The sequence below is a fragment of the Eucyclogobius newberryi genome, unplaced genomic scaffold (assembly GCF_026437365.1).
Source record: "Eucyclogobius newberryi isolate DKJ021-1_F unplaced genomic scaffold, fEucNew1.0.hap1 SCAF_19, whole genome shotgun sequence".
In the NCBI taxonomy this organism is placed as follows: domain Eukaryota; kingdom Metazoa; phylum Chordata; class Actinopteri; order Gobiiformes; family Gobiidae; genus Eucyclogobius; species Eucyclogobius newberryi.
This window is the reverse complement of record NW_027315823.1, coordinates 24494863-24522685: the sequence shown is the minus strand read 5'-3', so window position 1 is coordinate 24522685 and position 27823 is coordinate 24494863. Positions and strand designations below refer to the sequence as shown.

The 27823-nt window shown below is 41.2% G+C and overlaps 1 protein-coding gene across 2 annotated transcripts; it reads left to right on the top strand.

The window, feature by feature from the left end:
• The first annotated feature begins 1679 nt into the window (after positions 1-1679).
• On the top strand, positions 1680-27822 carry erc2 (ELKS/RAB6-interacting/CAST family member 2). 2 transcript variants are annotated; one of them, XM_072452356.1, is made up of 17 exons: positions 1680-1793; positions 5856-5891; positions 5983-6668; positions 14166-14600; positions 16243-16317; positions 18203-18358; positions 19073-19240; positions 19759-19926; positions 20805-20942; positions 21039-21179; positions 21696-21836; positions 23985-24187; positions 25884-25995; positions 26060-26220; positions 26289-26436; positions 26770-27411; positions 27754-27822. In XM_072452356.1, exons 1-17 carry the CDS (start codon positions 1736-1738, stop codon positions 27778-27780), a joined length of 3495 nt encoding a protein of 1164 aa, XP_072308457.1. In that variant the 5' UTR covers positions 1680-1735; the 3' UTR covers positions 27781-27822. The 2 variants fall into 2 exon arrangements, with proteins under 2 accessions (XP_072308457.1, XP_072308456.1); XM_072452355.1 differs by having other exon boundaries at positions 14166-14609.
• The last annotated feature ends 1 nt before the right edge of the window (position 27823 follows it).

The following is a 27823-nucleotide window of genomic DNA, read 5'->3' as shown; positions in this document are numbered from 1 at the left end:
TCAACGAGATTGCTGCGGCACTTTAAATAGGCCATCTTTGCTCTAAAAAAATTTATTGCAATGACCGGCAGCCAACTTTCCTTCACATTTACACTTACAGCTACATATTTAAAAGCATGTTAATGAATATATATACAAAGAAGGAGTTAAAAAAAATGGCACAAGAGTACAATTCGTATTACATTCCTATTCCTTTTAAACCCATCAATACCAGTGGTGCATTTTGCATTGTACTGGATCTCCCACTTCAGTACAATTACTACAAGTACAATACTGTCGTTAACGTGTCATGAATAATGTACTCAATGTAGTCAATAAAATGTATAGAGTATATGTATGGCTTTAATTTAGCACATGTGTAACTAAAGTGATTCAAAGGAGGTTTAAATCAGATTTCTTCAATCAGTTTAACCATATCCAGAGTCATTTGTTGTGTTCAATGATCTGTCTTCATCACATTATTGGAAGCCATGAGATAACATTTTCAGTAGCAGTGAACATCTATGACTCAGTGGTCCTTATACTATACCGGTATGTGATGGTGTGAGTCATCCTCTAGTGATGGGAAGTGTCTTGCACAAAGGAAAAGTCTCATGGATGTAACAAATAAATCAATTAAGTCAATTTTCCATTGTTCTTTCAATCACCCGAATTAAAAGCAATTTTCTTTGTTCCCTATAGTGGTTACTCATAGTGTTAAAGATACTGTAAGCCTAATTAAACCTGTCCCAAACACGAATTATAAGAACCTATTCATTATCAACAAGCAACAAGTATTCCCAGAACAGTTCTTGGAAGTGATTGATGAGCCTTTGATGAGTCAACATTTGGTACGAGCCTCTGGTGGTCAGCACTGAGCAACTTTCCAAGTCCTCAGTATTTCTTGAACCATCAAGTCAAAGAGCTAAACGACCAATGAATAAGACCAGAGAGGAGCGCACTGCACCTGTCACTCACACAGCTCTCAATCGATACACAATCCTTTAATAGTGAATCCCCCTTTGAACATCTTAAAGCCGTATAACGGCTGAGAGTGATACAAAATACTTTCCCAAATCCTTGAGAATGAGTTTAACATCAAGAAATAATTCTATCAAGTTATCTTTTTATGCATGCGAAAGGAAGGACATCGGGTGATTTTTTTTTAGCTAAATTAGTTTATGCTCCACATGTTTGGAGGGAATTTTGTTGGAAATAATGTGTCACGTTTCTTCATAACACCATGTCACCAATCAAAGACTAGACTGATACAGAAACAGACTTTGGACCAGGTGGTCATTCATTTGCTACTTGTGTTCTTTTTATGTTGTTTTTCGCTCTCTGGTCGCATTCTGTTCTGTGTTTCTATGTTTAATAAAAAAATAAAAAATACAAACACCTCATGATGGGCCTATTTGGCAGAATGCAATTAAAACAAAGAACAGCCAACGTTATCTTAGTTGTAACTCAAACCATGAAAGCTCAAATAAAAACACCATCACAAAGCTGTAGCTAATCTAAGTGGAGCCTTGCATTGATTTCTGTTCAAGACGTGGAATAGTGTTAGGGTTGTATTCCTGTCTCCATTTGTTTCGCCCACCCCCTCCTCAGGCCAGATGCTCCTTCATCCACAGCGTCTACAGCGGCGTGCGTCCGCCGCTCAGTGACGCGTCTCCTATGGCGAGGAGGGAGTGCGCCTGCGTGAACCAATGACAGCGCCGTACTGAGCTGGAGGAGAGAGGCTGCCGCTTGGTGAATGGAGGCGACGAGATGCTGGCTACCGTGGCGGACGTCGGGATTTAACATCGACAAAGGTACTGTTTGTAATGATTTGTAAACATGAGGACGATCTGCATCATACGAGACAAATGTTCAAGAGTTTACGCGTGTGTCCTTCGGTTTGCGTGATGTGGTTAAATCACAGGTTGAGCTGTCGGTAATGGGCTAGTAGACACAGCTGGTCAGCGTACACTGGATTTCCGAGAAACTGCCTTATAGCCAAGGCCTAAAGCGGCAAGAGGAATGGTAAACTGATCTACTGTTGGAAATCCTCATATTATAGCATCCAGGTGCTCGACGCACCACGTCCAGTCATCGAAAAATGTATAGGCCTGGCTGACAATTGTACACCCGTGCTAATGCATGCATAAAGCCAATTTCGTCCTACACATTTATTGGCAATGTTTACAAGAATACGTGTTATTGAGGTTTGGTTGACATGCTACATGTATGGATTGTCTTCTAGGCTACTGGAGTATATTGAACCCTAAAAGCTGTGCCACTGTTAATGAGTGTGTTAAATGAGTGTAAAGTAAGATGTTCTTCTCCAGCCCACCACCTAAGTGGGCATGAACAGCGCAGGGCTGAGTAGTAGAATACGTGATGAGGAGGACGTTCCATGTGTTGCACCGCTCTGAACCGGTTTCGCGTTTCCAGATTGCCAATTACTCTCCATTATAAGGTTAATACACGTGGCGAATTTAGGAAAATATGACAATGTAACATTTCCCTACAACCAGTATATGAACAAGGTATGGCATCAGTTTGAGTCACGACGGCAGTGGGATGGGAAGCAAAATGTCTGCTTCCTGCCTTTTGGAAATGTCACAGAGCGCATCTCAGTGTCTCTTGCCTGCCCTCAGCAGCGCCTGTGGTGGCTCTTTCAGAGCAGCTGTATCCGCAACACTGCCTCCCAAAGTAGCACCATCAACTAACCACAGTGCAATCACTCATTTGGCCTTTGTCTCTGTTTTTGGAGCCTAATGCAATAGAACCGGTAATCGTTACAAATGACAATAACTTCATCTTGTTACTGTGATCAAACATGTTAAGCCTGGATGTAACTTAAAGGTTTTAGGACAAAAAGTATGGTGTTTGTTAAATGCTAAATTGTCCAATGAAAAAGGTCTGGCATAATGGGGAGGGCAGAGTTTCACAGATATCTGAGCTCCGTCAGCTTGAAAAACTGCAAGGCTTCTCAAATATGATCACTTTTTCTGGATGATATGACACGTAACTGTTTTGTAGCGGAGTGAGACCTGTCTGCCTAGTTACAATGCAAAAATATATGTGGCCTCTTTTAAAAATGACTTTCATCCAGAATATTGAGCTAGATTTGAGTAGGTTTGACTTAATTTATTCTGTGATGTAGAATATGTCAAACCGTCAGGAGCAATAGGCGCCACAGCCCAACATCCAAGGACCCATCTCCATACCTTGAGCTCGGCTTGGTCCTTGGTCAGGTCCAGCAGAAACATGCAACTCCACACAGAAAGACCCGAGTGTTGGTCACTCAGAAACCTTGCCACTAATATTCCTTATCTCATTGGCAAATAATTTAGCTTGAAATCACTGGTAGTATATGGAAGTCAGACACATTAAATAATATAGATCCATTATACAAATAAATCTAGATCACTTATGTAGTCAAAACTGTACTAGACAAGCCAACAGCACTATAAAATAAGTATGGCTATCTCTGCAAAATGGTTGGACCTCTAGCCTAATATGCAGCCCAAACTGTAATTGCTTAGTTTATCACTGTTTATTCCTTTATACCTTTGAGAGATACAGCAAACCCTGCTAACCAGTAACACACCTCAAGAGTTGCCATTTAGAAGAAGCTCTGATTATTTTTTCCCCACGCAATGTCATCCTACAATTGTAAAATGTGTATAGATTTAATTTTGGCCTGATCAGGTTAGAGATCTATGTAAATTTTCATATTTGTTGACCTGCTTTATGGTTATTATCGCTGTAATTACTGGGACTATCCACACAAAACAAAAACTGTCCCAAAGTTTAATGGCTTCTCTGTCGGCAGGAATAAACAAAAGTTAAATCATTTTTTCACAATAGCTGTAAAAAGTGGTGCCATTATTAAACCCTAAAGTGTTGGTTTAAAGGACTTCAAGCCATAAGATTAATATGACAAGTCTGTAGAGCACATCCCAAACAATTAATAATAAGGTTCAACAAGTTTGTATGATAAGTTTGTATGATAAGTTTGACTGAAGTGAGGATATTTCCCTCAAAAACAGTAAGTCTTCAAGTTATATCCATAGGTTTTAGATATATAAATACATATATTATCAAGTCACATATAAAATGGCAGCTGAAGGTGAACATTACCAATTCTCAATCAAGACATTTGCAGACAAATGAGTACATTTCTGAAGACTTTCCTTAATATAGTCTGAATTTTTCCTTTGTGATAATACAACAAACATTTTTGGATACTCGTGCACCCCAACCTTATGCTAGATCTTCCGAATATGCTTAGTAGAAAAGCACCATTCTGATCATCTACTAGTTCTTGACTCAAGAGAGAAGGAATCTCACATTTTATAACACAAGTTTGTTTATTTGAAGGCAAACTGTACACGAGGCAGAGTCAAGATCATCACTGCACGAGTCACTGGTGCATCAGGGAGGCATGGGAAAAGCCAACCACTTCTGAAAGATAAAAGAACAGGAGCAGAGAAGAGTCAGTTGCCCACGCACATTTCTTGTTTGATTTTTTTTTAAACTGACAATAGCAATACTACTTTTCTGGTTTTATAAAATATTGAATGAATGTGGGGGATGCCCACACATGTGTACCTCGCCTAAGGCCCAAAGTCACTGTAATAGGCTCAGTCACTCGTGATCCCTAACGGGAACAAGTGGTAGAAGATGACTAAATGAAAAAAGTATGAATGTCCACAGTCCACACACTTTAATCTTACTTGACCAGCCCAGTGTCCCTCCACACACAAGAAATGTGCAATGATTTATTATGTTTTTAGATTTACTCAATTCATCCTGATTGAAAATAGTCAGTTTCCCACACCTTTGTAAATGTGTGCTTCAGTCACATTAGCCGCAAGTGCTTTTCCTCTATTAACCCTCAGAGTATCCATGGAAACTGAACAGAAGCAGCAGAAGTGTCATTGCAGAGACAATTGTTCACTTTGACTTTGGAGACAAAAATAACATAAGACCCCTGTATGTGCTGTCCACAAAACATTAAAGAAACACTTTAAGCTAATGACAGCATTTGCCTTTACTTAATGTGTAATGCTGTGGCTCAGTCACAATCAGCAGCCTGAGCAGGATCTCTCCTTCACTGTGGTTCTCCCAGAGGGTTCTACTTTTCTCACTGGGGTTTTTGTAGTTTTTCCTCACCAAGAAGAAGGGTCTAAGGACAAAGGATGCGCTGGGACATTGTTTACTCTACTTCTCTATTATTGACCAAGGATTGTTTCATTGTTTGATTCTCTAACTTTTTTTTTGTTAAATCAACAACTCTGGGGTGCCCACCAAGGCAACTGTGGTTGTGACTTTGGGTATTCCAAAAATACATTTTAATTTCATGGAGTCATTTACTTACATTAACTGGTCGATGGTGTCCCAGGCAACCACATTTTTTATTATTTGACAATTCTTTCAATTGATTGAGATTATAAAATATGTATGTGAATCCCATTAAGTAAGTTAGCTGGAGCTTTGGGAGTGAATTGTGAGTTTCATCTCCCCTTTTACATACAAATATGCAGTTCTTTGTATACATAGTTGTTTTTCCCCTGTTAATGTGCCAGTAACATTGCTTTGCTAAAACTGTTTTGCAACTAGAACAGTTTGTTTGTACTGATCACACTAGTGTGCTTGTTAATAAGACAAAATATTTGAACTGATTTACATTATTTCAAAATAAAATGTCTCTTTAAAATTTTAATTGAAATTCTTAGGATGGAAAACTACAGACTGCAATGTAAAATTCAATTTTATAAAGCTTTTTAAAGACATTTTTGTGACATGAGAAATAAGATACATTACATGTTATCTTGTTGATCCATTTATTTTGCACCCACTAACTGTCTTTATTCTCTCAACAGGTGCTCTGTGCTGCTTACTGGGGTTGGACATTGATGGTACATAATTTCTGCTGATAAAGACATGAAGTAACCTGCTCATGTGTGGTTCACACAGTCACACTCTGATTTTTGCGTGTCGCTGTTAAAGGACCATATCAGGAGATGTACGGCAGCGCCAGAGCAGTAGGCCACATTGAGAGCAGCCCTGCCCGGTCACCGCGGCTGCCCCGCTCCCCCCGGCTGGGCCATCGGCGGGCCAACAGCGGAGGAGGGAGCAGTGGTGGGGGCAAGACGCTCTCCATGGAGAACATCCAGTCCCTCAATGCTGCCTATGCCACGTCAGGACCCATGTACCTGAGTGACCACGAGGGTGTGGGCTCCACTGCCACATACCCCCGTGGTCACATGACCATAGGACGGGCCAGCCGCGCCATGTATGGGGGGCGTGTCACCGCTATGGGCAGCAGTCCCAACATCGCCTCAGTCGGGCTGCACGGGGACATCCTGTCCTACAGTGACCTGGGCTCTCTGTCCATGTTACATGCACACCACCACCACCACCAGGGGGTGCCCTCTGCCCTGCTAAGACAGGCCGTGCGGAGCAGTGGGGGTGAGCTGCTTGAGATGCAGGCCTCCTTCAGGGACATGCAGAGGGAGAACGAGATGCTGCGCAGAGAACTGGACCTGAAGGACAGTAAGTTAGGCTCCTCCACAAACAGCATCAAGAGCTTCTGGAGCCCCGAGCTGAAGAAGGAGAGGATCATGAGGAAGGAGGAGGCAGCACGGACGTCCATACTAAAAGAGCAGATGAGAGTGACTCATGAGGAGAACCAGGTGAGAGCAGCTCAACTCAAACCATTCACTCATTGTCTCAGTATGTCCTCATCTCCTGTGCCATGAAGCCAACTCTTCTCAAATCACACTCAGCAACATTCAATTTTAGAATAAATGTGAAGGCCTTTCTGGAAAGAGTGGTGTTCACAAATATTGAACTCACTGTGCTCAAATAGTGCTCCACAGAATAAATTGCAGAAGACATTTGTCGAACAACGGTTCGACAAAAAAACATGTAATTATAGTGAATTATTGCTCAGTCTATAACTAATTTGAATTATTTCAAAAACAGGAAGTAATGTAGTCATGACCCAGTTCAATCACCGCTGACACAGGATGGCCCAAAGCTCAGACACACTTATTTGTCTTTTTATTCACCCTGACTTCAATCACTAATCCCTATCTTGCAATGTTCAGCTAACCCTCTCCTTATTCAGTTTATTCTATGCTAATCTCAAACTTTTTTTAGCAAAGTGGCAATGTTTATTTAATATATAGGAACATGTAACTATTGAACATTCTACGGTAGAAGTAAAGCTTATAACAGTGGTACATGTTGTGTAAAGCAAAAACTATATGGCTGAGACAGATTGTACAAATAGAGTGTATAAAATATATTTTTAGCTTTAAAACATTCATGCACACTTGACATTTGGATTCAGGTCTATGTAATTAAATTTTATTGTTCGTTGAAATATACAAACATTGTGTGGCATGATGCAGCAAATTGCACATCCCCCTTGAGGCGGTCCAGCAGTGTAAGGGTAATTTCTGCCCCCCCCCGCACACGCACATACGCACACACACACCTGCACACACGCACACCTGCACACACGCACACCTGCACATACGCACACCTGCGCACACACACACCTGCACACACGCACACCTGCACATACGCACACCTGCACACACGCACACCTGCGCACACACACACACACACCTGCGCACACGCACACACACACCTGCGCACACGCACACACACACCTGCGCACACGCACACACACACACACACCTGCACACACGCACACACACACACACACACACGCACGCACGCACACACACACACACACACACACACCTGCGCACACGCACACACACACACACACACACACACACACATACACACACACATACACATACATACACACATACACACACACACACACACAGCCTCTGAAACTGTCATTAGTGGAGCAGCGGGCAACAGCGCTCCAGTCTCAAGGTCAAACACAAGACCACTACCGTGACTGTCCCAACACACGTCTCTGATACTTGTCTGCATTTTTCCTCATGTCTGGCCTTCTCACGTGAATAGTCAATCATTCAGAGTTGCTGCATTCTATGGTGTGTGATTTGTTTGCTTGTCTTGGGAGAATAGCTACTTTGCTAGTAAGAAACATGTCGAGTGATTAGCCTCACAATGAGCACAGGCAGACAGCTTTTATTACATCAGGAAAAAACTTGTGGTTGTCTTTGTGAAACATACAGTGAATAGTTGTCATATATACTACATATAGTACAAGTCAGTCTCCAGAGTGCCCACCTCAAGCCCATAGTAACTGAACGAAGCCACGTTCATGTACAACAGCAAAAGGAAAATAAATGTATGACTACTGTATAGGCTAGTATGTTGTGGAGACACATCTATTAATTAATACTATTAATAATTTTGAACAAATGTTTCCTAAAATCAAAGAGATGGAATGAGGTACTTAATCACACAATTTAGGCTTCAAACTGCATGGCCTTTTTGTGAGAAAAATAGAATACAAAACAGTCTGACTGAAACATGTAACAGAATATGTTACAAAGTATAATGTAATACATGTATGTAGTAGTAACTTCTTTTCCCCAATACTGACCATACTCAACTAGTTGTCGTCAATCTCTCTCTGACGCTGAATACCTTCCCGGATTCCTTCATATCTGTCCAAAGACATGCATGATGGAACAAAGGTATTCACATTGCTTGTGAGTTTATGAATCATGACTGATAATAGGTTTCTCTCACAGTCACTTACTGACCTTTGTCCCTTTGTCCATGCTTGTCACCACAGTCCCTTACTTGCTGGGATAGACTTCAATCACATTTTTAAAAATGAATGGGTGGGACAAGACAAGTCATGGCACAGGTAAAGGCGAGGCAGGCCAATTTGTTAAAAAATAATAAAAATAAATAAATATATATATATATATATATATATATATATAAATTGAATCTGAATATTAAGCTGCAATGATTGTACGGTTTGTGTGTCTGACTGACTAACTGTTCATTTGTTCCCCTTTGTAAGCCCAAAGTTGCTGTGACAGACCTCGTTCCCTGGCGACCTCTAATATGAATAGGCTGAACAAAATTAATGTCTATAGAGAGAGTGTCTAGGGGAAAATTACATGCTCTTTCAGCCGTGGCATAGACACGGCAAAGGCCATTTATAGCTTATCACTTTTTCAGTGCTACTTATTACTCACTGTGAATCTGTGCATATTTTTTGTCTGTTTTTTTTAACACTCGGCTCAGTGCAATATGTTAAGCCCAATATGAAAGGCTTGCACTGCTTCAGTCCCTTTGTACTGAATACAAGAGAGACTCCTTTTATGCTTTGCCTTGTTCGCTTGGGTTAGCTCTGACTGTGTCCTGGATGATATTTATATCTCTTGTGGTGGGGATCATTAATGAAGTATGTCGGCTAAAAAAGACAGATGTTCTACATTATGGGAACTCTCAATCTTGGTTTGGGCCCAAGGGGCTTCCTTACATAAGTATATTGTTATGGTGGAATGATCATTTGGTCACACCCATTGGGCTTGTTGAGTGAGTATATATTATTGGCTTTTACTAGCAGAGCAAAACTAGGCCAATTATCTTGGTACAGGCTCTAAGACCTGATTAGCCTCAGCAAAAGCCAGGCATTTCTTTAGTCAGGAAAAAATGTCAATTTTTTGATTTCCTTTAATAGCTATTCTATTAGGAAAAGACTAAGAAGAGCCCAGATAATGATTTGACTGGCAGTCATGACAGAGACTGACTGGTCATTCATTCATTCATCCATGTTCTTTGCTTTGATTCTTGTCGTAGTCACACATTTAGGAAAGATGAATACACACAATTGTGGTCAGTTACTTATGCAGCCCTGCTTCCTATGCTATGCTATGCAACAGGCAAAATGGAATAACTATAGTGGAGTAAAGATATACTTAGTTATTGAACATTTCTTTTAGTGTATTTACCACATTTGAATCACTCACCTGTTGTCCTGGGCCCTCATGTCCTTTTCTGTAACTGCGCTTTCATCACTGTCTGTCAGATTTAAGTCTTTGCCAGAGTTACCTGACAGTAGTAGGAAGTTGGACAGATTCCAGAGCAACACAATGAGGGGAGAAATTCATTGGTCTTTAAATGTTGGTTTGTGACAGCGAGTTTCTCTGGAGTGACCAGGGGATATAAAATCTGATTGGTCAGGGTTTCACTCCACTCTGAGGCAGTATATTGGGGGTAAATAACCATTTTTGTTTAATTTTACTCATAATGTTGCTTCAAATTATAGACATAAATATTTAGAATTATTTACTGAATAAAAATATTTGATTTTTAAAATGTAACATTTGGTCCGGCCCTGGTGCCAACATTGGGCCAAGGCAATGAAAAACATCTGAACATCTTCCTGTGTTGAGCTTGTCCCGCTGAAGGCTAGAGGCTCCACAAGCTGAAGCACATCTAAGTAATGATGATCAAAGCTGCTCAGCTTCAGAGTCAGCTCTCAACACAATCCCCAAAATAAAGTCTGATCGGCTTGGGCTCGCCCCTTGTTTACTCGTGCCTCTTAGGCAAGGCAATGCAAGGCAAAATTATTTGTAGAGCATAATTTGTACACAAGGCAATTCAAAGTGCTTCACACAACAGGAAACAAAAATGCATTAAAATCACAAAGAAATTACAGAAATCACAGGACAGTTTAAGACATAAAAGAGGAGAGTGCAAAGAATTTTTTTTTTAGCCTGGATTTGAACATTGCCGGAGTAGAGGCTTGTCTCACGTCTTCAGGAAAACTGTTCCATATTTTAGCTGCATAAAACTGAAACACAGATTCCCCATGTTTAGTCCTGACTCTGGGCACCAGCAGGAGGCCGGTCCCTAAGGTCCTCATAGTCTGAGATGGTTCATATGGCACTAACTAGTCCGAGATGTACTTTGGTGCTAGGCCAAAGGGAGCCAGTGCAGAGACCTGAGAACAGGACTAATGTGATTGTACTTCCTGGTTCTAGTCAGGACTCGAGCAGCAGCGTTCTGGATGTACTGCAGCTGTTTTACAGCTGGTTTGGAGAGGCCAGTGAGCAGGCCGTTACAGTAGTCTAATCTACTGGAGACAAACACATGGATAAGTCTCCATGTTTCTTTAGATGGTAAGAAGCTGCTGAGAAGTCTGAGTCCATTATTACCCCAGATTTCTAACTTGATTTGTAGGTTTTAGAGTGAGACTCTGAAGGTGACCGCTAACACTTTCTCTTTGTTTCTGTGGCCAAAGAGGATGATTTCAGTCTTGTCTGAGTTCAGCTGGAGAAAGTTGTTTTGCCTCCACAAACTGATCTGTTGGATGCAGTGACAGAGTGAATCCACTAGTCTATTATTCACATGCCGACAGTAAAACATAGATCTGAGTATCGTCTGCATAATTTTGATAGGATACATTTTCGCTGCGTATCAATTGACCAAACGGCAGCATGTAGAGGTTGAACAGAAGGCGTCCCAGTATTGACCCTTGGAGCACCCCACAGGTCAGGGGCATGTGGTCTGAGACACAGCTACCAATTTCAGCAAAGTACTTCCTGTCTCCCAAATAGGACTTTAAACCGTTTGGGGTATTGCCAGTGCTGCCCATCCAGTCCTCTAGTCTCTGTAAGAGGATCCCATGATCGACAGTGTCAAAAGCAGCACTCAGATCTAACAGAAATAAGACTGAGGCTTTGCCCGTGTCAGTGTTGAGGCGGATGTCATTTGTCACCTTGACAGAAGAAGTCTCAGTGCTGTGATGAGGTCTAAAACCTGACTGAAAAACATCAAATGAGTTGTTTATTAAGAGGAAATCTGTGTTATTTATATGATATTATTAGTGTTACTGTGAGCAGGCGCAGGTTAGAAGCAATTCAATGAGCAGTAAAGATAATGGGTGAAAAGAGAAAGGGTTTGTTTTCTATGGTAAACTGTAACATGAGCCATGTGCATTCAGTTTCTGAGTTGCATGGAATTATTGTTTACATTGATTCATCTGTTGATATTTGATCAGTTGGTGCTGGAAGGCTTGTATTGTCATGTGTAGAACAAAATGGTTGGGAATTCATTTTGATCGCTATTCCATTTTTTTTTTTTTTAAACATTGCACATATCAATGTAGAATTTGTTCCTGCCCCTGTCTGGTTGGGTTTTCTCCAGGTGCTCTGGTTTCCCCCATCAACTTAAAACATGCCTGAAGCAAAGATAGTCCTGACCAAGCCTAGCACTAAGATCTGGAGATGGGTCCCCGGGCGCTGCACGCAGCAATCACTGCTCCTGAGGAGATGCCCCATTGGCATTGAAGGATGGGCAAAGGACACATTTCCCTATAAAGTGTAACTTAACTTAACTCAACTTAACTACCCAAATTCATTGACCAAAATACAGTAATTAAGGGATCACACATGTATTAAAAACAATTTTAATTGTGGATCCCCATTAGCTGTCCATATATTTTAAGGTTATATACTTTGAAATCAATCTTACTTTTATCACAGAATTCCAAGTTAAAAAAGCTGTTTACCTTGAGGCAGTCGGGAAGCTCATTTCTCATTAGGTGTGATGAACACCGAGACGCCATGTCAGAGTCACAGATGTGTCCTGTGAATGAAAAGTGCATTGATTTGTTAGAAACAGCTTGTTAATCATTTCAACAACCACTGCCATTATGTAAATGCAGTGTGGGGGTTTGATAATAAAGTCTAGGCAGGTTATTGATTGAAGAGGAGAAAAAATGCTGTCCTATAGGCAACAATGGAGACAAACAAGACAATTTATAAGTGCAGCATGTGTTGGAAACGGGTTGTAGCATACACTTGAAAGAAACTAAATTGTTAAAAAAAAATGCCTTCTGGTTCTTGAATGAATGTGATTAATTCAATTTCAGACTAGTTGAACTTGTTAAAAAGTCTACTTTCAAAAGATTTTTTTTTTTACACTCATTTGCACTGTTCACCCCACAAAACGTCAAATATGCGCACACACACACACACACACACACACACACACACACACACAAAATAGATCGCTACATAACATGTGCAGTTTACATGTGCAAACACTGTCCTCTAGTGGTTGAAAAACATGCACATGATGTTCATGTCACGGTATCATTTATAATATAACATAAGAAGGTAATAGGTCATTTTCAGATTTAACCCTCACAAGAAAAAAAATATGAAAAACTTGTGTTATAACTTGAGCTGGACAATACATCAATTTTTATTCATAAAATAAAATCCTCTCTTGCTTGTGTCATTGAAATCAATATTGGAAGATGTTTGTATGTGTTTTTGAAAGAAAATATGTGATTTGTCAAAATGAGGAAAAATGAAATAATGGTACTTTTTTTTTTTGCCATATCGCCCAGCCATTATTTACCATGTTAAACTCATGCTCATTCATTTGATTTCTTGTTTCTTGGATTAAGTCAAATCAATGTCAATGTAAAACGCAAATAAAATGATTTGCCAAATTGAAAAACCGAATACAATGTAGGTTATTCCTATAAAGTTAAATTGATGAGCATGACGCTTTTTTATGCATCCAAGTGCTGATGCTTTACTTGTTGATGTTTACTTGTTGAGATAAATCCATTAACAGACACATCTTTCCAGAAAGGTCATAAGCCATAATAATAAATCCATTGATACATTTTAAATTGTGTAATAACAGCCTCGACCGGGTAGCGCTCATATAAAGCTTAAGTTGGCTGGTGTTGGCCATCCTGGTTGTTGCCTCATGCTCTGACGCTGTGTTCATTCTGCCCATGCTCTGCAGCTGCTGGATGCTCGCAGGACCAAGGTTTGTCGCTATGTTTGCACCACATGTTGAGTGCACAACATACCGTTAGCCTCAGTGTGTCAAAATGACTCCCTCTCTCTCTCCCATAAGCCCAATTGAGAAGTAAACAACTCTCCTCTCTGTATTGTGAACCCTTCCCTGTATCCTCAGCAAGCACCATGAGAAAAGACCGGATAGTTTATGCACCTAAATCACTAAATCAAATGTGTGTGTAATTGAGATTGTTAGTCTGAGCCATGAAATATGATCATTGGTCTATAAAATGGTCAAAGGGTTTTGACAAAAAGTAATTTCAGGTTTTTCATTGATGTAAAGATGTGTAATAGCATATCAATGCATGCATCCTTGAGGTGGTCCTGTATTTTCCCTTTGACCTTTTTTTAATATTGTAAGTTTGAGCCACTTGTCTGTGTGTCCAGCACCTTCAGATGACCATCCAAGCTCTACAGGACGAGCTCCGCACCCAGAGAGACCTCAACCACCTCCTGCAGCAGGAGAGCGGCAACCGATCCGGATCAGAGCACTTCACCACCATTGAACTGACAGAGGAGAACTTCAGGAGACTACAGGCCGAACATGACCGGCAGGCCAAGGAGCTGTTCTTGCTCAGAAAGACCCTTGAGGAGATGGAGCTGAGAATTGAGACTCAGAAACAAACTCTGGGGGCAAGAGATGAGTCCATAAAGAAACTGCTAGAGATGCTGCAGAGCAAAGGGCTGCCTCCAGGAGCAGGCAGAGCGTCCGAAGAAGAGGAGCAGGAACGGGCCAGGCGCATCGCTGAGGCAGAGGCTCAGTTGGGACACCTGGAGGTCATTCTAGACCAGAAAGAGAAGGAGAACATCCATCTCAGAGAGGTACTCAAAGTATGACATCTTTTTTATATTCTTACACAATGTTACAAGTCAGAGTTATACAGTTGTACTCTAAGAAAGCATCATACTTTGTCCCATTGTATGCATGAAAGTATGAAAGATGATACTATTTGGTGAGGTTTTTTTCCACTGTTAGTACGTTACTAAAACAAATATTTTTAAAATCCTGTATAAAGCGTGATGAGGAAGCTTTAATGTTTATGCACGTCCGAATTGATCAATACCTGTTTTAGCCCGATAACACAGTTATCAATATTATGATCAACATGAGATACCTTTAAAACCACCATTATTTAATTTTTTCCAAATGATTTCGTCATAAGAGTCCTTGGGAGGGGTACTGGACAGTACACCGACCGGGGACTCCGTTGTTCTACTGGGGGACTTCAACGCCCACGTGGGCAATGACAGTGACACCTGGAGAGGGGTGATCGGGAAGAACGGCTTCCCCGATCTGAACCCGAGCGGTGTTCAGTTATTGGACTTCTGTGCTAGCCACGGATTGTCCATAACGAACACCATGTTCAAGCACAAGGGTGTCCATCAGTGCCACACCTCACCTATGCTCTCGATTTACCGGTCGGTCTACGTTCCTGATCTCACCTATGGTCATGAGGTTTGGGTAATGACCGAAAGAACAAGATCGCGAATACAAGCGGTCGAAATGAGTCGCTGGGCGCTCCCTTAGAGATAGGGTGAGAAGCTCAGTCACACGGGAGGAGCTTGGAGTACAGCCGCTGCTCCTCCACGTCGAGAGGAGCCAGCTGAGGTGGCTCGGGCATCTGTTCCGGATGCCTCCTGGGCGCCTGGCCTGGGGAGGTGTTTCGGGCATGTCCCACCGGGAAGAGGCCCTGGGGAAGACCCAGGACACGCTAGAGAGACTATGTCTCTCGGCTGGCCTGGGAACGCCTCGGGACCCCCCCGGAGGAGTTGGAGGAAGTGTCTGGGGAGGGGGAAGTCTGGGAGTCCCTGCTTAGACTGCTGCCCCCGCGACCCGGCCCCGAAAAGCGGAAGAAGTTGGATGGATGGATGGATGGATTTTATCATAGCTTTTGGCATGTTCCCATATTCAGCTAGTGTCAGAAATAGTTTAAACCAGATTGGTTTTGTTTTACAGTTTTTCTCTTTATTCTTCTTTCATTTTGTATTATTGCCTGTGTTTTTGAACACAATACCATTTTCTCATTTACATTTACTTTTAAAGTAATAACTTTTGTATTTAGTTTAATGTAAATGCCTTTCTTGAGTTAAAGTTTTGGTTACTCTTACCACTGTGAGTAATTCAATAATTTAGGCTTTTGAATTGAAGCCTTATGTTGTCCATTACTTTGTGCTTTTGCTTGGGTAATATACATTTTAAGTAACATTACTCTTACATGAGTAAAGTTCTTGACTACTCTACTACCCACTTCTAAAGACATGTTTGAGTCATGTGCACCTTTAGATGTCGCTTTAAAATTGTCACTAGAGGGCAATGCTGTACTTCACACTGTTGCTGTGTGACTAGCGCCTGAATTACTTTTTTTCCTGTGTTTTGACTTTACAATGCTCATTAATATGCCAAAAGCTGTGTAAATGCAACAAAATGTCACCAATATTTCTATATTTTGTATTTTTCTGTCAGGAACTGCACAGGAGAAATCAGCTGCATCAGGACCCAAACAAAACCAAGGCCCTACAGACTATCATTGAAATGAAAGTAAGAACATTCAAATCATTATTTCTATTACATTTGTATTAAACATTTCTACTTTTGGCTGAATATTGTTTATTGAAAGCACAATGTCTGCATTCGAGGCATACTATGTTGAAGTGTGATTTTCTGTTTGTTTGTTCTTTGCTTGTTTTTTATTGACACGTTATGGTTCAATGTCAGTTTAATCCACCGACTGAGATGTTTGTATGCTGTATATTTCACAGTAGAAGGACATTTGTATATATATATATATAATATACTGTACTGCACTGTATTGTATATATACAGTATATATACTGTATATAATGGTTATCATGGTTATATAGTTCATTTGGAAGAATGTATTGTAGCTTGTTTAATTGATAAGGGACACTTATAGAATTGTTTGAAAGTAATATATATTATGTAGCGTGTGTTATTGTTAGAAGCTCCACACGCAACTTGTGCATGCACTTTTCAAGATGCTTTTCATAATTTTGCTTCTGGTGTAGCTCTTACTGTATATGCAAATCAGTGCAAAGCTGATGCTGCTTGTATATTAAGCCTTCGGTCGGGGGTGAACCGTTGTGTAGCGACTGCTTCCGTTCACTGCTGAATCCACATCAGCCCACTGCAGAGGACTGACATCACTTCCTCAAAATAAATCATGACATCATTGCTGAGCTGACATGGCTCTTCACTCGGCTCAGATTTGCACTCCCCTTTCCATCCTTCCTCATCCCCAAAGCGTGATCACGTGACCTCCTTTTTGCGCTGGCGTCCCGAGGAGTTCGATTCAGACTGGTGTGTGTGTGTGTGTGTGTGTGTGCGTGCAGGATGCCTCTCTCCCTCTGTCCCGATCCAAGTACTGTCCCGCTGCTGATAGAAGCACAAATAACCCTCCCTCCCCCCTCACTCCCCTCATATGCCTCCCTCTCGCCCGCCCGCTCCTCCTCACTCACTAGAGACAGTGCAGCGCAGCTATATAGCCCTGCCTGCTGCTACCATGGAAACAGGTGTGGTTGTTTATGACAGTAGTGTGCTAGTGTGCAGGGACATGGATGTAGAAGGCAATAAAGAGAAGGATTTACTGATCAGGTCGAAGGCCAGTGATTACATGTGGATGGAGTAAAAAATCTTTCAATTTAAAGGTACGGTGCCTTGTATATCTGTTGCAGCCTTCTGACTATATTGATGTTTGTCTGGTAGCATGGGGAGGTAATGCAGGGGCAAGTCGAAAGTGCATGTACATGTGTCTAGCGCATTGTAACCCCACAATCCCATCTGTCATTATAGGCCACTCCTGTCCATCCCCATTTGCGATATGTGTTCCCCTGCTGGTGCTTTGTATTGGTGGCTAGTGGTCCGGCCCCACTCACACCCACAAGTTCACAAGTTCAAAGCCACTAGAAGACAGAGCAAGCTTGCACTGTGCCTCTGCTGTAAGAGAGAGATGGACCATGGCAAATCTTAAAGACGTTGTATTATTTATTTAAAAAGCCATGAAGCTAAAGCTACAGAGGCACTCACAGTCGCGTTCTTGAGCTTGTGTTCTGCATTGATCTGCAAGCAACTACTGCAAAAGCAACTACTTTCATCCTCATCCTCAGGCTTGGCTGTTTCACACTGATCTACTCTCCTCTCTCTGCGTGAGCTTAACATCTCCAAATGGTGACTAATCTGTTGATGCCAACTGTAAAGAGCTAACTAGGGACCTTTTGCTTTTACTGCAGTTGTGACTGGAGCCTATGTTTAACTTTTTTTCTGTCATGTATATGGTTATCTCACTAAACTAACCATTGCTTTCGCTCGGTTCTTCATGTTTTAGCTTACTGATGCTTTTTAAACAAATATCAACATTTTGGCTATGACTTGAGGTGTGTCTCCTCTGCATGTGTCTTCTGTGCAGGATACCAAAATTGCGTCCCTGGAGCGCAATATTCGAGATCTGGAGGATGAAATCCAAATGCTAAAAGCAAATGGCTTACTGAACACTGAGGACAGAGAAGAGGAGATCAAGCAGATGGAGGTCTACAAGAACCACTCCAAGTTTATGAAGACTAAGGTGCACAGACAGTTTACGGTGTAGCCATCTAAAGCAATGTGCAGTGGGCTGATTACAGTATGAAGCTGCTGTAACATTTAGTGACATCTGCAATGTGTTTTGTTGCCAGCTATCAGGGAGTGGAGTGCCACATCCAAGCTCTCAAATGAATGACTGAATGTGCTGATGCATGCTTTTCCAAATGCAGTTATTGTATCTGAAGGTGCAAAGTTTTGTGGTTATGCATATGTGGATTTAGTTGGGGGGAAGAAACATAACATAGGTCAATGTATAGAATCAATTTAGGCCATTTAGAACATCATCTATTTCTATTACCTGGCTTTTTGTGGGTGATAATGAGAAAAACAGTCACAGAAAATACAGCAATTATGATATTGTTGATAATGAACAAGTGTTTTCTACAACAATGTCCAAAGGCAGGAATCCATCTCATTCAGTCCAAGTATAGGTTTGTCTCTTTTCTGAAGCGTATGTTTACATCCTCTTTCTCATATGATTCACACAGACATGTTTTGTTACACTATTTTTAGACTCCTTTCATCAATCATGAATAGACATGATGTATAATAAATGACGAAAGCAGGAGAGTCACTCCCAAGTGCATTTTTAATAAGAGAAAAGAGTGTTGATGAAATAATGTACAAGCGACTAGCCACTACAAGACTACACCATTCGTTTGTGCGATAATGACAGCGACCTGTTCCCTTGGTGCAGATTGACCAGCTGAAGCAGGAGCTGTCGAAGAAGGAGTCGGAGCTGCTGGCTCTGCAAACAAAACTAGAAACTCTTAACAACCAGAACTCAGACTGCAAACAGCACATCGAAGTGCTCAAAGAGTCTCTCACTGCCAAGGAGCAACGTGCTGCCATTCTCCAGACTGAGGTGAACATTTGATCCGTCATTGTGAAATTAACATTGTTTTCTCATTCAGAATGTTTCATTTCAGAGAACTTCGACTAAAATAAATAAAATAAATGTGATAAAGAATTTCACGGTTGTTTTTTCATAGTGGCGTAAATTTGAGGAAAATGTTTATGTTTCTTCTTCATAATAATTGGAACTCTAAATCAAATTTTGCCCTTTTTATAACGGTGTTCTCTTACCATAAGCCTACACAGAGTTATATTGTCATTCTGAATTCAAGCCTTAAGTAGTTTTTTCAACAATAACAATGACAGCTGCTTTCCACAGTGAAATTTCACTATGAAGCATTGGAGCTTCGGAACTTGTTTCTCTTATTATGCCATTTTACATCAATAAAAGTAAAATAACAATGTTATTTTTAGTACATAATACCTGAAAAACCATATACCTTCTTTAGTAATTTAGCTAAGACATTATTACTATTACTACCGTATTTGGTTCATGGCCCGACATGCTTATATTTCTTTCCGCTTCAGGTGGATGCTCTCCGCCTGCGTCTGGAGGAGAAAGAATCGTTCCTTAATAAGAAAACCAAACAGCTGCAGGACTTGACTGAAGAGAAGGGGACACTCGCAGGAGAAATCAGGGACATGAAGGACATGCTGGAGGTCAAAGAGCGCAAGATCAACGTCCTACAGAAGAAGGTATGGTTGGATGCTTGGATTAATAGAAAGTCAAAATAATTACGCTTTGATTTTTCTCTAATCATCTTTAACCACATAGATAAGTATCAAAGCCAAACCATTTGGTGCTCAACTTTTCAAAAGAATTTCAAACAATTGTCATTTCAACTGTATGTGCAGTAATGCACCTGGAAGTACACGCTAGCAACTCTAAATGTAGTCAGAAAATGCACATAAACCATTTTAATTTGACCACCGTGTGTCTTAAACAAAACCACTGAACCACAGAACACTGTAAGTGTCTGGTGTCTCTGGAGGGAGAAGGGCCCATAGAAAGACCAGATATTTCTGCATCAGTGCCTCTGGTTGTACGAGCTATAAATAGTTTTACTCTCTCTCTTCCACCCAGCCAGTCTTTCATCAAACCTTACACTTTATACATTCATCTCTTTTGTAAGCTGTAAAGAGTACATTATGTGTAATTTTTAAAAATGTATTTGGAATTCAATTATTGATCTGATCGTTATCTGGCTCCTCAGGAGCCGGAAGAAGTAAAAGCTTTAAACTCCCTCACCTTGTACATCTTGACAGACGTTTGGTAATTCCTGCAACTATTATTGTATACCGTAACATACAGTTTAAAATTGTAAGCTCTTTACAATTAAGCTCCCAATATGCTCATTACCTATCAATACAGTGTATAAAATACATTTGATTCAAAGTTTGGCATTTATAGAAGTAGAGGTGAACATATTGTATTGCCCACACAAAACCTGAATTGCTTGTACATTACTTTAGACATAAGATAAATAAGTTGGGACTGCACTATTTCAGATGTGTCTGTGCCAGTCAGTTATTCACCTTTTACGTCTCCTTCCGCCTTCTCCTTCTCGTCACAGATTGAAAACCTCCAAGAACAGCTACGTGACAAAGACAAACAACTGGGAAATCTAAAGGATCGCATCAAGTCCCTTCAGACTGACTCCAGTAACACTGACACTGCCCTGGCCACCCTGGAGGAGGCGCTGTCCGAAAAGGTGCAAGCCCAGACCAATTTATTATGAGATTTGTTACTGACAAGTATTTGATCGCATACAAAACAATGGTCAATTATGTGTTTGTAAATGGATTAGGAACGGATTATTGAGCGTTTAAAGGACCAAAGGGAGCGGGAGGATCGTGAGCGTCTGGAGGAAGTGGAGTCTTATAAGAAAGAGAACAAGGACTTGAAGGAGAAGGTCAACAGTTTGCAGATAGAGCTGACGGAGAAGGAGGTTAGTATCCAGGCAACAATATATCAAGTTTTGATATGGAGACTTTTACTATTGTTCATCTATTGGCCATACCAACTTGTCAATGCCTGATCTCTTCAGATCTTGGAAGCTAAGCAGGGATGTGCCTGGTTAGTACTTTAATGGGAGGCCGCTCGAATGCCAGATTCCGCAGGGGAGCGGAAGTGCATACTGTTGTTGTGTTTTTGGGCAAGAAATTTTGCCTCCCGTGTCCGGTGTAGGAATGAGAACGTCTTTGCGAGAGTGAATGTGGGACAATGATGGAAATTAGCCCATGTCATTGACATGCACTGTACCGACCATATAATGCAAATGTCTTCACTACTGTTACTTACTACTGCTAAAATTACCACACGCTACTGTTGTTTCAACAAAGTTTACTTGCTCCTTGACATGAAATTTCACAACAATTTTAATGCTTTGTTTTTTAGACTTTTAACAAGCTGTAACTTTTAGCTGGTAACTTTGCTGACTATTGCATTGTCTGTCCATGCACAGTCCAGTCTCATAGATCTGAAAGAGCACGCTTCATCACTGGCGTCTTCGAGCCTTAAAAAGGATTCAAAACTCAAATCCCTGGAGATTGCCATTGAACAGAAAAAAGAAGAGTGCAGTAAGTTAGAGACGCAATTGCAAAAGGTAAGATTGACATTACCTTATGTTTGTTTTTTGCTAAGTCTTTGTATTGTAGGGTCTTGCTTAAATGTGCATTGTGAAACTTTAGCAAAGCAATAACAGACAAGTCACCTGAATGAAAGTTCCTCTGTATGGTATTAAACTTATATATCTCTATGAAGACAAGCCGGTGTCACTACCAAGTTATAGGTCATATCAGTGGAGAGGCAAGACCACTGTTTGTAATGCATATTTTTGAAGTTATCAGAATCAGAATCAGATCGTTTTATTCATCCCAGAACTGTAATTTAGTTTGTAGCTGTCACTTTGAAGAGAAAAAATACTCGTTATATATATATAATATTAATTTACCACAAGTAAATAGATACAAGGAGTGACACAGTGTCAGATTAGTAAATACAACCAGAGGATTCATTTTCTCTCGGTTAAAGTGCAAAAGCTAAAATGCTGTTGCCAGGTAAAAAACTAGCAGTTTTTACATATTAAAACAGTGATCATAGTAGCCCACTCAATGCTACTGTAGTTGAATAAATGCTAGATAGATATCTTTAATCCCATACTGTGAAACCTTCCAGGCAAAGAAATGTCATGTCAATGAAGACAAGCAGTTTCCACACACCAGAAAAGTTATGCTGTGCACCTGATCATTTATCAACGTGTTTGTACCAGATTATAGATAAAGTATTATTGATCTATGTGGTATGTGTAGAAGTGTGCAAACATCATAGGAATAGGTTTGCATAGCGGTTGCATTAAAATGATTATAGTTAAAATAAGCCCAAACCCAAGGTATTATTCAGGAAATGGTTGTGCTCCTTGTTTAAGTGCGGTGTTCAGCTTTACAGAAAAGCTCAGTGACAATTTGTCACACATCATAGGTTTGGCTGATGATGCTGATCTTTGAGCCAAAGATTTGAATGTGTTTCATATGAAAGACAGTTAATTAATATAATAGCTCCCATCATAAACTGAGCTCACTCCCTGGCAGCTGGAGCTCGGTCCGACCAATGCAGGAAGTGGACCAATTATTAACCTCATCCTTCATTCACAATCCATATTTTAGTTACAGTTTTCTATTTTCACCTGCAGTGCAATTTCATATGACTACTACATTGACTCTTTTTGTCCATAATGTAGCAAGCTGAGCACCTGTTCAGTCACTTGAACAGTCCTGTAAGTCCCTGCAGCTCTCTGAGGCCTAATGCACACTAGCATGAAGACACTTTGTTGTTTACAGTGAAGTGGTGATTAAGCACACTAGGTTTGCATTCACTCTTCCAGCTGCATGGACACTGCACTGTTTACTCCGACAAGCACATAGATGATGTTATAATGGAACCAGCCTGACAAGAATCAGTTAAATACTTGTGTATGTGTGATTTTTGTTGTTACTATGTTTGATGTTGAGCTAGTGAACAACACATAAGCCGAAAGTAAAAAGTTATTTTTTGATTGGTAATCGGCGCTAGGTGACCCGTGATCTTTGTCGCTGTTAATACTGGCCTGGCTTTTGTTGCTTTTCTTGTTTGACAGTAACTTTGTTGGATGTGCATGATGGCCATTGTGCATGTTACCTATGTGACACAAGTTCTCAAGATTCTTATTTAATTGGTCAATATTTACTCATCCTAACTTGTACACACACGTGGATGCAAACATGGAGCATTTTGCTTGGATCTATAATGATTTGTGACTGTTGCTAATTGTTGATTTGAGTGACTATTAAGTTAACTCATCACTGGACAAAATGTAACCGACTTGACCTGAGCCAGAGGGACAGAGGGATTATTTGTGAACAAGAGTTGTATAAATGAATAGGAGAAATAAAATACTGTTCTTTAGAGCAGAACATAAGCTTGTATTGAAGGTCTTGTGTGGTTCATATTTTCAGTGTTAAAGTCACTTGAATTCTCAGAGGGCTGCTAAATGGAGATAAATAATAGCTCTAATGATCCAGCAGTGGCAATACTACCCTTGTCCATAACATTTAGCTTGCACTATTCATTCACACAGTAGAGCTAGCAAAGAGCCAGGGTTAGTTCATGTGAGACAGTTATAGACGACTGTACCCTGTTTCTATCTGGCTTTTATCTAGTGGTTTATTGTATGCCAGACTATACTGAACAAATGTGTGTTAATGTTTGGATGCAGAAAGCCCATGAGGTGGAGCATCAGACGGGCTCCAGAGTAAACCCAGAGTTCTCAGACCGAGCAAAATTACTGGAAAAGGAGATGAGCTACTACAAAGATGAGGCCAATAAGGCTCAGACAGAGGTGGAACGACTGCTGGACATTCTGAGAGAGGTGGAGACGGAGAAGAATGACAAGGACAAGAAGATCGCAGAGTTAGAAAGGTACTTTGACATGTAATTAAGATATGTTCAGAGTATGTAATTTCACACCCAACAACAGTGACGTATTGTGAAAAATATGTGAAGTATCATGGTAGTATTATGATGAAGGCACACACAGCATTATTTATATTCAACATACAAAACTATTTTCCAAAAGCCAGAGACTCTGTCAGAACAAGAAACCAGTTAAGACCGTTTTGTGTCTGTCATTATGGTTTAATTATGGTGTTAATATAATCTACTCTTTCTTTACCATTTTTATTTATGTGTTGTCTTTTTTCTTTTTGTATTTTGCCCATCTGTCCGAATGTGTTGTTCCCTGGAACAGCCCCCCTTCCCACGCCCCTCGACACCCCCCTCGTCCCAGTGGCAGAGCGCCCCCTGACCCTCCTCCCTCTGAGACCACTGCCCCACAGCACATAGGGGGCATGGTGTGGGGCCTCCTGGGAAAGTGAGTGCTCTGCCCTGGCTCTACAGCTCTGCTTCATGAGTGGAATACGTGGCTGTTGCATCTGGTTTACTCCAATTGCTCTAGTCCAGTCTGCGTTCTTCACTTAGACTTTAAGTGAAGAGAAACCTTAACTGCAAAGATCTGCAGATCCCAGCTTTGTTTCTCCCAGCATGTCCTTGATTAGTTCAACTTTCCATGAAGATTTTTTTTTGTCAATCTGGGAATCAAGCATGTTTTAAGATGCATGAAGCATTATCAGCTGTTATCAACAGTTTTCTTGTTTGACTGAGAATTATTTTAATGTAACATTTTATAATTTGTTGAAATTGGAGATTCCGAATAACACAGACACAGTAGATGTTAAGATGATTATGTTATATAAAAGGTTATTTTCTTTGGTTGTGTATGTACAAAGTGGCGGTCATGTCATCATCTAATGTGAGATTATTAGTAGGGACCACATCCATGACTAACACTGTAAATATGTGTTGTGTACGAGATTTTGAGCATGTATTTCTCTGCCCAAATCAGCCACAGCCCTCCCTCCCTTTCACTCCCACCTGTTTCCTGTTGCTCCAAGTCCCTTTACACCACTCTTGTCCTGCTAGATGGCCTGCATGACTGGAGCTAATATTAGGTCTACACATGCTCTGTGGTGCCATGCTGAGGAAGTGTCAGTGAACTAGGGTTTGTGTTTTCTGGCGTACATGACTTCTTGTTCTCTTATATTTACCATGGCCCCTCCTCCTGTCCTCTGGCCCGGCTGAGCTGGCCCTGTCTGACTGCATGTCTGTCCCAGGCTGCAGCAGACGCACACTGTCCTAATGCAAATGCATCATGTTTTGCTGTGGCAGCTGTTGCAGGCGCCCAGTAAGCTGTCAATGAGTGTGTTCTCCTCTGGTCCTTTTGTAATTTACTGTATGTCTATTTATTTTATGTTTCTAATGTCTGTTTCTTGCTTTCTCCTTTGTGTGTTCTGATTTCTTTGGCTTTATTCTATCCATGGTTATTTTTCAATCTCCATGTGTGCAGTTTAGCTCCCAGGTAAGTGCACCTACATCCTAGTGGTGCCCACATACAACTATACATCACTTAAACAGACACACCTCTAGATACCTTTGTGTTGCAGTTGTTGTCACCTTCCTTTTCTGTGAACTTTTAATGAATAAATACAGTACATGGTCTACCCCTGATGTCTGATAAGTAGTTTTAAATAATATTCTAAAAGTGTAATGTATTTTGCAGACAAGGAGGAAAGGACCAAATTAAGAAGGGTCCAAACATCAAACTGGGGCCACAAGGAGACAAGAAGGATCCTCGGAAAGACAGCACCCTGGATGGTGGCCACCACCTAAAGGTGGACATTCTATCCATCATATTTTTTTAATTTGTGCACGTAATAACATTAAATCTTTTTTCAGTTAGAGGATCTGATGAACACACTGGAGAGGACAAGGCAGGAGCTGGATGCCACAAAGCAGCGCCTGTCATCTACACAACAATCTCTGCAGGAGCGGGACTCACACCTCACCAACATGAGACAAGAGCGGAGGAAACAGCTGGAAGAGATCCTGGAGATGAAGTCAGTCAGTCCAATACATGTAGCTTCATTGTTGGTATTTTGAACTGACATAGCATAATAATTTTCAGACAACAAGCTCTGCTGGCTGCTATCAGTGAAAAAGATGCCAATATTGCTCTTCTGGAGCTCTCTGCCTCAAACAAGAAGAAAACCCAGGAGGAGGTGATGGCCCTCAAGAGAGAGCGGGACAAACTCATGCACCAGCTCAAACAGCATGTGAGTAACTGCCTATGTAAACCCTTTGTTATTACAATTGTGCAGGGGATACTTTTTTTTTATTTTTTTTTTTTATACTTTTTCGCACATTACTGAACAGAATTCTAAATAGAAGTTTAAGTTCAGCATGTTTTCTTCCTTGGTAGTTTAGAACTTTGAGATACACATTACAGGAAGTATGGTAAAAATTATAATGCAGTTGCAATAATACATCTGATCAATTTAAACCAAATGTCTTTTGTATATCACAAATTGTGTTAAGCTGCATAGGCTACATACATTCTATTAAATATAAAATGGATTGTGTTTGAAATCATTCTCCTGATCCCACAGACTCAGAGCAGAATGAAGTTGATCGCAGACAACTATGAGGATGAGCAGTACCACCCACACGGACCTCACCACCCGCAGCAACAGCCGCCCCACGCCCAGCCACAGCCCCAGTACCCACATCCTGGGCACCCCGCACAGCCTCAGTACCCCCACGGACCCCATTCTCAGCACCCACAAGGACCCCAGCCACACACGGGGCACACACAACAGCCACAAGCACAGTACCCACACCCCGCACACCCACAGCAAGCGGCCCAGCACCCACAAGGGCCCACACCACATCAGCAACACCCACGGCCAACGGGACCACAGCACCCACACCCTCAGCACCCGCAGCACCCGCAGCAACACCCCCAACAGCACCCCCAACAGCACCCCCAGCAGCACCCCCAGCAGCACCCGCAGCAGCACCCGCAACAGCACCCTCATGGACACCCCCCTCCCCAGCATCCGCACCCACAGCACCCACATGGACCGCCGCAACAGGGACCCCAGCATCCACACCCACAACAGCATCCTCCACATCCGCAGCACCCACAGCACCCACACCATGGGCAACACCCTCGACACCCATCTCCTCACCATCGAGGAGGCCCACAAAGAGGACCACCTCACGCAGGGCACCGTCCTGCACATGACCAGGTCAGACTTCTGTTTATGTAACACTACTACAAAATTGCAACTCCAGTTTAAAACAGTGACTCGGAAACTAGATATGTTATCCTTAATTAGTAATCATTTTGACACAAACAAAAAAATTACCAAGTGTCTGCATTGTAATGTCCAATAAAGTTGGGCGTAAGATAATGATGTAATACATAATCTAAAAAACAAAACAATCCTAGTTTGTAGTTTCTATCAAACCATCTTCACCTTCTGTACCTTTGACTGCTGAAGCTCATGCGATCAATCCAAGAAAGATGCAGTCTAATATGTAACATGTGTTTCATTGTTTCCCGGTGCTGCTAAACTACACAACCAAAGGATGATGAGGAGGGAATTTGGGCATGATTCTAACTGCAACAACCAAAACTTATGTTGTTAGGTAAGTTGT

What these genes read in the sequence shown, in the direction of transcription:
- erc2 (XM_072452355.1), top strand. Translation starts at nt 1,736, where the DNA reads ATGGAGGCGACGAGATGCTGGCTACCGTGGCGGACGTCGGGATTTAAC. An exon ending in TGCACCAGCTCAAACAGCAT is followed by an intron (nt 26,437 to 26,769) that starts GTGAGTAACTGC and finishes CTGATCCCACAG; the next exon opens with ACTCAGAGCAGAATGAAGTT. An exon ending in ACCGTCCTGCACATGACCAG is followed by an intron (nt 27,412 to 27,753) that starts GTCAGACTTCTG and finishes ACACAACCAAAG; the next exon opens with GATGATGAGGAGGGAATTTG.